This window comes from Podarcis bocagei, assembly GCF_964188305.1.
Source record: "Podarcis bocagei genome assembly, chromosome: 5".
NCBI lineage: Eukaryota > Metazoa > Chordata > Lepidosauria > Squamata > Lacertidae > Podarcis > Podarcis bocagei.
The window spans coordinates 91,291,655-91,305,463 of NC_138129.1; the positions used below are offsets into that span (position 1 = coordinate 91,291,655).

Sequence of the window (13,809 nt, forward strand, 5' to 3'; positions counted from 1 at the left end):
CCTTTAAAACTGATATTAACGTAGTTAATAGCTAATAGCAGTTAATTGAAACAAAAGTGTATATTAATACTCTTCCTTTCCCTTTGCAGGTGTAACTCCTGGTGGCAGAGGAGGCCTAAACAGAGGCAATATTAATTAAAGCTCAGTAGAAATTAAAACAGTGTATACTATCTGTCTAGTCTTGCTCTTACTTGCATTTGTGTAATGGCTGGCAAGCTTGAAGCAGGTTTTTTGTTTGTTTTCAATTTGGATCGATGTATGGATATTTCATTATGTCTTTTATTAATAAAAACTAGAGGAAATTGTCAAACACAATGGTGTCTCTGTTTCAGCTCTTGGAGTCTCCAAATCACTCTAAAGGACACTTGTACCAGGCTCCGGACACAGTCTGCCCAGTCTGTAGTGTGACTGGTCTTGCTATTCTGCTGCCCACGTCCACGCTGTAGTATTGATCTGTAAGGAGGGGAAATAAAGATAAAAGTCTCATTCAAGTCCCACAAGCAGGAAATCTTGACTTAAATGTGAATCCCTACTATCCACTGTGACGCGGATGGCGCTGTGGGTTAAACCACAGAGCCTAGGACTTGCTGATCGGAGGGTTGGCAGTTTGACTCCCTGCGACGGAGTGAGCTCCCATTGCTCGGTCCCTGCTCCTGCCAACCTAGCAGTTCAAAAGCACGTCAAAGTGCAACTAGATAAATAGGTATTGCTCCAGTGGGAAGGTAAACGGCGTTTCCATGCACTGCTCTGGTTCACCAGAAGCGGCTTAGTCATGCTGGCCACATGACCCAGAAGCTGTACGCCGGCTCCCTCGGCCAATAAAGCAAGATGAGTGCCGCAACCCCAGAGTCAGTCACGACTGGACCTAATACCTTTACTATCCACTGTCCTGCAGCGGAGGACAGATTCTATTGCAAATGCACATTTCCTCAGACCTGTTGGTTAGTACTGTAGCCTTAAATTAATCTTTCGAATCTGTGGGCACATTTGGAATTTCGACTCTGCATCGTGGGCACCACCTCTGCACCCGAGAAAAAAAATGTGCACTCAGCCACAAGCGCCCTTCATTTTTCCAAGAGGTCTGTGTAAAACTCAGATCCAAGTCCTTGAATTTTCATGATTTTACACCAAATTACCAAAAAGACACAAAGTGAACCTTACGGTAGCAGGCAGCACAGTAGAAAATAACGGTTGCAGCAATTGCTAGCAACCTTAGAAACATTGGTCCAAGATGCACAAATCCTGGCTCTTTGTGATTTTTAAAGAGGACAACCAAACCACAGAACGCAGAGATGACCTGTGTTTTGATGGTGCTTTTGAGGGGATCACTTGTAAAAATTAGGATGGGAAAAGGCAAGTAGCATATGTCCGTTTCATTATTGAACTGAACTGAGGTACAACATTAATTTGTAAAAAGCAGCCTTAGATATTTTCCCGTCTTGGTGGCGGCAGTAGTGATGTTTTAGCTTCAACATACCTTTAGAAAAAGCGTAGTAATCATAACCATCTGGCTTCTGATCATTTGGAACCGATATAACAGAATTCACTTCTTTTGGGAATCCTCTCCAGTATGAGGCAACTTTGACCTCTGGCTGCAAGACTCCTGCAAAAGCAAAAGGAAACATTAGGAAAAAGAGGCTATCAAATCACTGAAGTGTTATAACCATTGGGCATGTAACACATGAAACAAAGGCATAGGTTGCTTTTATATATATAAATATTCCAAAAAATAGTGTAAGTGGGGGAAATCCATCCTATATACAGTGGTGCCTCGCAAGACGAAAAGAATCCGTTCTGTGATTCTCTTCGTCTAGCGGTTTTTTCGTCTTGCGAAGCAAGCCCATTGACGGATTAGCGGCTTTTAGCGGCTTATCTGCTGATCGGATCAGCTGATTAGCGGCTTAGAAAAAGGGGGGAGGAAAAAAACCCAGCAGGAACTCGCAAGACATTGTTGTCTTGCGAAGCAAGCCCATAGGAAATTCGTTTTGCGAAACACCTCCAAAACGGAAAACTTTCGTCTAGCGAGTTTTCCGTCTTGCGAGGCATTCGTCTTGCGGGGCACCACTGTAGCAGGGATGTCCAACCAGTCGATCTCTAGCTGATTTCCGTCCCCGCACCCTCGTCGTTTCCTTCAGTCGCACAGGATCGCTAAACCAGAAGACAATAGTTAGCGCTGACTGGCTTTTGTTTTGGTGAGCTCCACAACTCCGACATTTCCCCCTAAAAAAAACTTGACAACTCTGAACTCCCCCCCCCCAAAAAAAATGGGTAGATCACTGCCATATTTTATTCCTGGGAGCATCTCGCAGTCTCTTGGGAGTTCGACGTCCCTGCTACATAGCAGGCATAGGCAAACTCTGGCCTCCAGATCTTTTGGGACTACAATTGCCATCATCCCTGACCACTGGTCCTGCTAGCTAGGGATCATGGGAGTTGTAGGCCAAAAAACATCTGGAGGGCCGAGTTTGCCTATGCCTGCTATATAGTGTTTGAAACAGCTATACTGCAGTCATGCACACAGACCGCTTCATTTTTAATTCCACATCATTTAAACATCCTCACCGCTTGATTGTAGACTATTAACAGTACAAGACGGTGAACATACCAGTTGGCTGGTGCCTGAACTGAACAACTGGGCGATGCTGGACTCTGACGGTCCGGAGAATTTGAGCCGGTCTTACTGAACGTTCAAAGCGCCTCCGCCTTTTCCTGATCACAGCTTTTGGTTTGTAAGCCGGATAGTTCACAGTCACCACTTTCTTTTTGCTGCATTTCTTCGTTCCTCCTTGTTTGTAGGTATATTGCTGAAGGTTGCCACCTAGATCAGATAAGATTGTATCGGTGAAGGTATTTGAAGGCACAAGGCAAGAAAGGATATCCCACCACACTGTTACTTACAGGTTCAGATCCCCTGCTAGGAAGGCCTGGGCCCCACAAAACTACAATTCCCAGCACCCTGGAAAGAGGTGGTGGTAAAATCTTTTCCCCAGTGGGAAAGACTCCCTCAAGGAGGCAGATTCTCCTTTATTGGAGGTTTCTAAGCAGAGGTCAGATGGCCACCTGTCCGGGATATTTGAGCCGTGGTTTCTGCATTGCAGAGCTTTGGACTCTTGGGATCCCTTACAACTCTATGATTCTGATTCAGAACATTAGATCAGTCGTGATGTTAGTATATAATAACGAATAAATTGACAGTCCAATTGTACAGTCTGCAGTGACGTCACAACTGACACGTCCAAAACTAGGTACCGTATTTTTCTGTGTATAAGACTTATGTTTTTTCCTTAAAAAATAATGTCAAAAATGTGGGGGCATCTTATACACAGATACATCTCCCCCCCTCCATTATCTTAAATCGGAGTCCCCCCAAATAGGGGGGCAACTTATACATGGGGGCATCTTATAGATGGCAAAATATGGTATATTCTTTTTTTTTAACTCCTGAACTAGGATTGCAATTTAGTTAATCAGATGTTAAGGCTTTTTTTTTTACTCTACCCCCCCCCCCCGCCGCCTTTCTTTTCTTTATATTTTATACATTTATGTACATTCTTTTTTTAAAAAATAATTTATTTTGACAAAAGTAATAATCATAAATAAGAATAAAAACATGCAGCCCACCCCCGAGACCATTATAACTATCCAGCCTCCCAGAATTTCAACACCTTTTGTGATGGTTTGACCCCTTTCTGTTTTAACAGTGCAAATTCTACAAACACCTTCCATTTCTCCTCAAAATCATTGCTCCTGCATATTCCCCATCTTACCTTAATGGCACATGTTAATTTATCAGTAATAGCTATACAGTGCTGCCTCGCAAGACGAAATTAATTCGTTCCGCGAGGTTTTTTGTCTAGCGAATTTTTCGTCTTGCGAAGCACGGTGTCGGAAAAGTTTTGGAAAAGCTTCAAAAATCACCAAAGTCTTCAAAAACCTCAAAAAAGGCTCCTCGAAGTCAAGTCGCAACTGTATTAACGGTGTTAAGAAAAAGGAAAGAAACTTGCAAGACGTTTTCGTCTTGCGAAGCAAGCCCATAGGAAATTCGTTTTGCGAAGCACCTCCAAAATGGAAAACTCTTTCGTCTAGCGAGTTTTTCGTCTTGCGAGGCATTCGTCTTGCGGGGCACCACTGTATCCCATACCTCATTATACCATTCTGCCATTTTATATTCTGCTTACCCCCTTCCACTTCCTAGCTATGATAATTCGTGCAGCTGTCAATAAATTTGTAAGTCCTTCATAGCCTGTGAACCTTCCACCCTATCGTAAATTGATAATAATGCTACTTCTGGACTTTTGGTCAGCTTTAACCCAGTGATTTCTGTTATCTCCTTAAACACCCTTTGCCAAAAAAAGGTTTACATTTTGTTTCAGTTTTTACAGATTAGGAATGTTTAATATATAAAATCCATTGTGTTGTATCACGTTAGTCCTACACAGAGCAGATCCTTTGAAAATAAACACAATTAACTTGGGTCCATTAATTTCAATGGGTTTACTGTGTGTATAACGTTGCAGTATACCAACCAAAAGATTTTAAAGCTTTTGATCAATTAAAGTGTCCCTTATTAATTAGGCAGCAGATAGTTTTAAAGCTACCATTTTAATACAAGTATTTACAAGTCCAGTAATAGTCTCCATCTTAGAAGACTGTCTCCAACTACAGAATATTTCTTCCAAGGTGGCAACCTTTTTGATATGTGCATGCATAATTTTAAAAACAATATGCTTTCACCTCGCCTTTCAAAACTCTTATTTCTCTTGTAAATTTATACAGTGGTGCCTCGCAAGACGAAATTAATCCATTCCGCGAGTCTCTTCATCTTGCGGTTTTTTCGTCTTGCGAAGCACGGCTATTAGCGGCTATTAGCGGCTTAGCGGCTATTAACGGCTTAGCGGCTATTAACGGCTTAGCGGCTTTAAGAAAAAGGAAACAAACTCGCAAGAACTCGCAAGACGTTTCGTCTTGCGAAGCAAGCCCATAGGGAAATTCGTCTTGCAGAACGACTCAAAAAACAGAAAACTCTTTCGTCTTGCGCGTTTTTCGTCTTGCGAGGCATTCGTCTTGCGAGGTACCACTGTATAGATGTAATTGAGAAAAAATGTCTTTCAGTGCCAGCTGCAATACCAGCCATCAGTCCAAGACCACACAATGCACTGTACTGTATATCTGATAAATAATTTAGTTTTGTGATGAATGTTCGAAATTGGTATTATTTTAACCAAGCCTAAATATCCGAGGGATGCAGGTGGCGCTGTGGTCTAAACCACTGAGCCTAGGGCTTGCTGATCGAAAGGTTGGCGGTTCAAATCTCCGCGACGGAGTGAGCTCCCATTGCTCTTTCCCAGCTCCTGCCAACCTAGCAGTTCGAAAGCACGTGAAAGTGCAAGTAGATAAATAGGTACCACTTCGGCGGGAAGGTAAACAGCGTTTCCATGCGCTGCTCTGGTTTGCCAGAAGCGGCTTAGTCCTGCTGGCCGCATGACCTGGAAAAACTGTCTGCGGACAAACGTCAGCTCCCTCGGCCAGTAAAGCGAGATGAGCGCCACAACCCCAGAGTCATCCGCGACTGGACCTAACAGTCTGGGGTCCTTTACCTTTTTAAAAAAAATATCCCAGGCTCTCATTGGCCTTTGCATACTGGATTCTATCCGGTGTTTCCGATGTATCAGACAGGCACCCTAAATATAAATCTTACCTTTTTTAAAGAAATAAACCGTTTCTGGCCTGTTCTTGTGTTTAGCCACAGAGAGAGCACCTGTAATTTTTCCATTCAGTCCTCCAAATCCTTTTACAATTGCCTTGGGATAGCCAGCATCCATTTTATCATTGGTGAAGCGCCAGTACTGAGAATCCTGAGAATTAAAATGGCTGAAGTTACGCCAAACATTAAATGTAGATTTCATTGGGCTTACGTGCCTTGAATGTGGACATATGTTGTTGCTGCTGTTGTGGTGATAGGAGGGGGCCATTTTAGAGGTAATCCTTATTATCACCACCTTTTCCTCAATAGGAATTATTCCCAAGTTGTTTGGGGAAGGGAGAGCTTAGTACAAAGGCAGAAACATTATTATTACCATCTCATCAAAAACCCTAATTTTGATCAGCTTGTAGATGACATTCAGCCTCAAACATCACATGGGTCTGAGCAGGTATTGTTTAGTGATGCGGTTCTTTTTAATGTATTTCCTGCGTATTTCCCTTATCCTATTATTTTCTATTCCACAAAGCTAGTTAAACAAACAAAAACTAGCCAGCCAGCATTAAGTATATATTTTTCTTTGGGACTATGCATATGTATGGCCACTAGCTGTAGTAATTCAAAATTATTCCTGGATTGGTTTTATCTTTATTTTCTCACTTTAATCTACAGCATGGGTAGGCAAACTAAGGCCAGGGGGCTGGATCCGGCCCAATCGCCTTCTAAATCTGGCCCAATCGCCTTCTAAATCCAGCCCATGGACGGTCCGGGAACCAGTGTGTTTTTACATGAGTAGAATGTGCGCTTTTATTTAAAATGCATCTCTGGGTTATTTGTGGGGCATAGGAATTCGTTCATTCCTCCCCAAAAAATAATAGTCTGGCCCCCCACAAGGTCTGAGGGACAGTCAACCGGCCCCCTGCTGAAAAAGTTTGCTGACCCCTGATGTACAGCAACACACCAGCAATAGACATAAAGTAATAACAACGAAGACTTAAGAGTGTCTGGAAAAGAAGGGACTTTTTCAAACATTTTTTTCCCTCACAACAGCAAATAAAATAGACCTTTCTGTTTTTGAATCACTGGAGGTGGCCGCCATTTTGTTTTGGGGAGGACTGTGTGTCTATTGGGGACGTGTCCTCCACATCTATGCGTGTTGTTGTTTGTTGCAGCATCCCCATATTGGCATCGAAATACCACTTAGTATTTCCCCATGTCCCGTTTAATCCAAATTTATCCTCTCTGGGGGAAATTCAGTAAATAAAATGTAGCCTCTTGCCAATTACCCATTTGCAAATTAAGCCCCCATCTGTCTAATGCTAGGGCAGGGTCTATTTGCAGTCATGTTGATTTTCCTGAGATTTAGCCAAAAAGAAAAATTAGTGAAAACCTGTGCCAACACTTTACTTCAAAATGAACAAATGTATCTTTAGCTAGACCATGCCAATGGTCACTGGCATATATGTGGTTAGATGGAAAGAATTAGCTTAACTTTAAAAAAAAACAAAAAAACCCCTGGTCATTTTCAATAAAACAGGCAAGATTTGGCCGTCAGAATCTGACCTACTGAAGTTACTACCAGGCTTGGCTTATTTGCAATACTTCAATTTTAGGTGTGTCCTTTTTAAAAGCAAAAAAACCGCTGGCAACATATATTGAGAACATAAGAAAGAAGCAGAAGACAGTGTGGGAAAATATGATCTGGAACACAGTTAACTGTTTAGACGTAAGTGAGCATACCTCATAGAATATAAAAATATGATTCATTTGTTCTTAAATTTATACCCCACATTTCCTTGCAAGTTGATCCAAGCACTAAACATTGTTCCTCCTGTCCACCTTTTATCTTCATAGCCACCCTGCCAGGTAGGTTGGGCTGAGTGGGATTTTGAAACTGGGTCCAAAACTAAATACGACATCAAACTGGCTCTCGCATTTGGCTTAAACAACAACAGCAAAACCCTCTTGCTTAAGCTACACAAATAAAGGTTAGATATGCAATGCTCTTAAAAGCAACCCAGTGCCACTTCCATACCCTCTAACATTTCTCCAATAAAAATAGGGGCACCCCATTCCATCATGATAACTTTACTATTTTATACCCCACACATCTTACTGGGTTGCCCCAGCCCACTCTGGGCTTCTTCCAACATATATAAAAAACATAATAAAGCATTAAACATTAAAAAATAAATCTTCCCTATATAGGGTTGCCTTCCGACGGCTGGGGGGGGGGGGGGGGGCTTGGATAACTCCGTACCCTCCAACATTTCTCCAATGAAAATGGGGACATCCTAAGGAAAAATGGGACGTTCCAGGATCAAATCAGAAACCAGGACGGCGTCTCTAAATCTGGGACGTCCCTGGAAAATAGGGTCTTCACCTCACAAAACAGAACCAGCCCACCCACCCAAACAGTTGCAAAATTTTGAGGGGTCACCAAGAATAGCGCATGCAGCCAGATTTTGTGCCCCACTTCCTTTCAGCTTCCTGGAAGGTTATTCCTTGGATTCCTTCAGCAGAATGTCCTGCCCTTCCCACAAACTTCCTTATTATATTGTGGTATAATGAACACAGATTGCTGGCATTTCAGGGGTCACTTTCTGCTTCAAACGCTATTTAAAATTCCAGCTGAGGAATAGGAAATATTTAATATGAGGTGTGGCGCAGCGTTTTAGTGTTCCTTGGAAACTACTCCCGTCCTTCAAGCTGTTTCCATATTAATTTTTAAGATGTTTTTACCAGGTGCCGAACTCTGCGGTGGTTTCTCCCTCTTCTTCAGAGACATTAATGGTGCGCACAAAAAACGACCTGTCATTTTGGCTGAAATGCTGTTACGTTTATAAATGAAGCTTGCTTAAGGCTGCAATGCTTAATAGGTCAGCCAGTTCAAAAAACCTGGACAGGTGACTGACTAGAATAATGTTGCCAATTAGTCAGGCATCACTTTAAAAATGTCAGGTGTGTTAATACACATATTCATGAAAAATAACTGCATGGCTTAGGTACCATTTTATAAGAGATGTGAAAGTAAGGGGAGGATGTCGTTTCTAAGCTGACTCCCTGTGTGACACATATCTGCACCAAATGAAAACAAGAGAAAAATATCTTATTCTTCAAAACTGACATGTGTGGGGGAAAATCTTAAAACACATTGCAGAGTTTTCAAAAAATAGACCAGAGGCCGTATTTCATCCAGCAGAACTTTTACTTGTGCTGAAGGCGAATGAGCATCATGGTCACAAATCCAAATATATTCAGGATTGGCACAGTCCATAAAAAATATAAATGACCTTAATTGGAAGGAGGTAAGAGAACCAGTTCAAATCAAATGTACAGTGGTACCTCAGTTTAAGAGCAGTCTAGTTTAAGAACAATTTGGTTTACAAACTCCGCAAAACTGGAAATAGTGTCTTGGTTTGAGAACTTTACCTCAGTCTAAGAACAGAATCTGAAGGGTGGAAGGGCACCGGCGGCAGGAGGCCCATTATGGAAAGCACGCCTTGGTTTAAGAATGGTTTTGGTTTAAGAACGGACTTCCAGAACAGATTAAGTTCGTAAAATGAGGTACCACTGTACTCAAAAATAACCCAAACCATCACGACCCTTCTGCCTGCCTCTCTCACACAGAGAAGCTTCCAGAAGCTTGTAGAATCCTCTTGAATTAATCAGAATAGGGATAATCTCTATACATCAGATCAATACTTTCTGCAATAAGAAATGCAACTGACACTCCCTCCATTTGTTAGTTGCAGGAAGTATTGATCTGCAAAACACTTATAGGATAAAAAACATTGCATGTACACCTTCCTTCTACAAGAATAAAACCTAGCCTTTTGTTGCTAAACCGACAATTTATCAGCAGAAAAACAGTATTCCCATATGCTTCTGTGACTAGCAGAAAGACACCCTGACTCCCAGAAAAAACAACTCAACCTTCTTAAGCATGACCTTAATTGGAAGGAGATAAGAGAACCAACTGAAACCACCTGGACCCTTCTGGAAGCTTCTCTGTGTGAGAGAAGCAGGCAGAAGGGTCATGATGGTTTGGATTATTTCTGAGTACAGGTGGTTTGAACTGGCTCTTTAGAGAACCCTCGTGTTGAACGACACAAAGTGAGCTACCTAAAGGTTTTGCTTAGTAAGAACAGAGGTCCTACTCCCACTTTTTGGGAAGTGTTCCTTTAAAGATGGAAGCTGGATCAGCTGGTGGTAATTGACACTCGTTATTTAATGCAATGCCTGTGCCAGGTGTTCCTGGGGAGTAAGCAGGTTGGGTAAGCTGGTCAGAAGCTGTCTTTATGGGACTTGAGCTGAATGCTTGGTGGTGTTTCCCATTTCCTGAGGTAAATTTCAGGAGGAGCTGACTCGTGTTTTGGATAAGTAGATGTAGAAGGAAGGTGTACATGAAATCCCCCTCCATAAGTGGTTTGCAGATCAATATTTCCTGCAACTAACAAATGGGGGGGAGTGTCAGCTTGCATTTCTTAGTGCATAAAGTCTTAAGCTGATGTACAGAGATTATTCCTATTCCTATGAATTCAAGAGGATTCTAGAAGGTTCTCTGTGTGAGAGAGGCAGACAGAAGGGCCATGATTGTTTGGGTTATTTCTGAGTACATTTGATTTGAACTGGTTCTCTTACCTCTTTCCAATTAAGGTCATGCTCACTATAAATATAGGCCAAAAGGAGACTGGGTTTCCCTTTCTCTTTCTATCTCTGTTCTGTACATAGTATGCTTAGTGTTAAGGTTTTAGTCTCATAAGATAAGTTTGTAAGTTTCTGTAAGTGCTGCAACTGGATTTTTTATGGACTGTGCCAATCCTGAATATATTTGGATTTGTGACTGTGATGCTCATTTGCCTTCAGCACAAGCTCCACTGGGTGGAATATAATTGCCTCTGGTCTATATTTTGTAAACTCTGCAACATGTTTTAAGGTTTTCCCTCCACACGTTTGACAAAAACCTCTTCCAAATTTGTGCCAATGTAATTGATTAAAAATCAGATATTGAGATTTATTTAGCTGACTGACTGCTTTGCTTGTGCTCATTAACTTTCCCACTCCTTATTGTGCTTAAAGGTGAATACAGCATATGCTTCCTTAATCTTTGATGCTGCCTAAAGTCCTTCTCTGTTTCATGGGTGGGATTCAACTGCATACCAACAAATTCGGTCTGCACAATTAAAGTGAATTCGCCACTCTTGCACAACAAAGCCGTTTCCCAAAATATATACAGTGGTACCTTCGTTTGCATACGTCTTGGTTTGCATATGTTTTGGATTACAAACACGTCAAACCCGGAAGTGTATGTCCCAGTTTGCAACCTTTTTTTGGATTACGACCTTCTTCTTTTTTTTCCTTCTCCCCCCCCCTTTTTTTTTTGAGGCCCCATTGGCGAAAGCGCACCTTGGGTTACAACCTGTTTTGGTTTACAAATGGACCTCTGGAACGGATTATGGTTGTGAGCCAAGGTACCACTGTATACAGTATTTTAAAAACTGGGCAGTGTACAAGAAGGAAAGTTTGAGAGAGCTATTGCTTGATACAATGTCATATCACCTCCCCGCAAACAAGTGAGAATGAAGACTTAATGAACAACAGACTTGCATAGGCACCCTGCAAACTTTGTGCAAACCAGTCAGGATAAATTATCAATAAAAAGGTCACTTGGAAAAACTTCTGTACCAGTGGCCTCAATCTAACACAGTGGTAACATAACCCTGAGCCTCTTTCCCCAGAAAGAAGTCTCATTATGTTTAGTTGGGCTTACTCCTAGGTAACAGTGCATTGAATTACAGCCTTAGGCATGCTTAAGTCCACTAAGATTGTTGGATTGTATCCTAGTTCAGCTCTAGAAATGGCCATGAAAGTATTTCAAGCCAGAAAATGATAGCTGTTATGTGGTGCTCAAATAATGGTGGTCAGGAGAGGACGAACCCTGATATGGTAGTGCTAGTTTTCTGTGAGGGGGGAATTAATCATTTTGTTTTATTTTTGTTTAAGGAAACATTTGATCATGTGAATCCTGCCTACAGTCTGAAGTTGTACAGCCCAGACACAAGTTAAGTGCCTCAGAGAAAAGCACAACTTCTTTCTTGCATCTGACCGAAACCGCCACAGAAATAAAACTTCACAGATTCTACAAAACACATCCATCTGTACAAAGAATAGTTTGGACAACCAACAATCAACATTGAATTAACCGGTGCATGGTAAGTAAGGATATAAGCAATGCAGAGTGTGACATTTTATGGTTGCAAAATCCAGGTTATGTTTGTTTTCGTGTGACGTTGATGATCCTCCAGGTTATAATCGCCGCCTACAAATGTCAAAATGCACATTGAGGAATTCATGTGACCCACCTTAAAAAAGAAGGTTTTGCCATCACAGTTACATCTAGAGAAGACTGTGTCGATGGGAGAGGGGATACCCCACACCTCTGTGATTTTACGGGGGCAAGGTGATGGCGGACTCGTTCCATTCAGCAACCAGTAGTAATGGCCTGCAAAATCAAGCAGAGGTTGAAGGGGTGGAGAAAGGGGAATGGATTAATCCTCAGGAATCAGTCTCTCTGTAGTACTCAACCTTCTCAATATAGGGGTACTTGCTAGAAGGGGCAAGAGTGGTGCCCTGGTGCATTAATTTGTGGAATCCTGTACATGTTGTTTTTGGTGGTTTGAAGACGGTGGTAGCTATTTTCTGCAAAAGGCAAGTGTTCTTTGGCCATTGAAACATAATTGTCCCAGTCCAGTGAGAGAGACGACTCTATAGAAGTAGGCTTATTTGATGTACATCTCCCTTGGCAGTTCCATGCTTTTTTAAGTACCATTGTACTGGCTGTGTCTTTTTAAGGCGGGGACAGTGTATTTTTGATGTGGGTGAGGTTGGGGATACTTGTCCACCAAGAATCATCAGTCATTTGTGTGTATGTGTTTAGTTGAAAGCACATTCATCTGAACTCGGACTGATATGTACATAACAATATGCTCTGCATTTTTGTCATATTTTGTAAAAAAACAACAACATTAAGCTCACCAGTCTGCTTACTCACCTCTGAATACAGCCAGTGATCCATTTTGTAAAGGGACTATCCCATCTGCCGGCTTCCGGTTACATAAGTTCATCTCTTGAGGTACATCTGGTACAAAATAAGTCATTTTAATTTTACAATTCCAAGTTTTATATCGTGAAGGATCCTCTACTAAAAAAGGTTAATCCTAAACGCTTTAGTTTATGATAACAATATTCACTGGGCATTAACCCTAAGACTTGTTCCAAGGACACAATTCTCACAAAGATAAATGCCAGATTTAAGGTACTCCTTGCTAATTGACATTGAGCGCTCCTCTCCAAAATATTTGCACTGACCGGTTCTAGAAGGTTCTCAAGAATCCAGTGATTCGCTCTCCAATCAGACCATACGAAATCGTGGAAAACAAGCTGTTATGAGGAAAAGGTTGGAGCAACTGGGCATTTTTATCCTGGAGGAGAGGAGCAAGGAACAAAAGGCAGGGCTGGGTCTAAGAGGCTAAAGTTTAAAGGAAGGTAGATTTCAGTTGCCATGAGGAGAAACTACATGCCAGTAAGAACAGTTTGACAGTCAAACACATTACTTATCAGGGTGATAAGTCTAGAGGTCTTAAAGCAAAGACTAATCAGAGAATCTGTTGGAGATGCTCTGGCCCTAAATTTCCCGCACTGAGCAGGGGGTTGGACAAGGTTCAGTGTTTCCAAACTTGGCCCTCCACCTGTTTTTTGGACTACAACTCCCATCATCCCTAGCTAGCATGACCAGTGGTCAGGGATGGTGGGAATTGTAGTCCCAAAACAGCTGGAGGGCCAAGTTTGGAAAAGATTGATCCAGATGGTCAAAAAGATTCCTTCCAGCGCTATACTTCTCTGATACTTTGCTCATATTGACACCATGCATTTAAAGCACTTTAATAGCCATGTCTTCCCCCAAAGAATCTTGGAAATTTTATTTGACCCTTCACATAGCACAGTCACCAGCCCCGTTAACGAACTACAGCTCCCAGGATTCATTGGGGGAAGCCATGGTGTAGATGCAACCATACATGGTCTTCAAAAGCTTTGATCTTAACATT

At 41.9% G+C, this 13,809-nt stretch overlaps 2 protein-coding genes across 5 annotated transcripts in view; one reads left to right on the forward strand and one right to left on the reverse strand.

The window, feature by feature from the left end:
* Positions 1-315, forward strand: part of TPR (translocated promoter region, nuclear basket protein) — a 65,688-nt gene extending 65,373 nt beyond the window's left edge. The window contains exon 50 of the mRNA XM_081194561.1: positions 90-315. Within this exon, the coding sequence (XP_081050687.1) occupies positions 90-139 (50 nt within the window). The 3' untranslated portion in view covers positions 140-315. The remainder of the gene's footprint in view (positions 1-89) is intronic.
* A 6-nt stretch (positions 316-321) lies between these two features.
* The window catches only part of PRG4 (proteoglycan 4), a 41,258-nt gene continuing 27,770 nt past the window's right edge, over positions 322-13,809 (reverse strand). For all 4 annotated transcript variants that reach the window (XM_081194265.1, XM_081194263.1, XM_081194264.1 and 1 more), the window contains 6 exons: positions 12,756-12,842; positions 12,067-12,206; positions 5,699-5,855; positions 2,606-2,818; positions 1,478-1,603; positions 322-453 (listed from right to left, as the gene is read on the reverse strand). In XM_081194265.1, the coding sequence (XP_081050391.1) occupies positions 350-453; positions 1,478-1,603; positions 2,606-2,818; positions 5,699-5,855; positions 12,067-12,206; positions 12,756-12,842 (827 nt within the window). In that variant the 3' untranslated portion in view covers positions 322-349. The remainder of the gene's footprint in view (positions 454-1,477; positions 1,604-2,605; positions 2,819-5,698; positions 5,856-12,066; positions 12,207-12,755; positions 12,843-13,809) is intronic.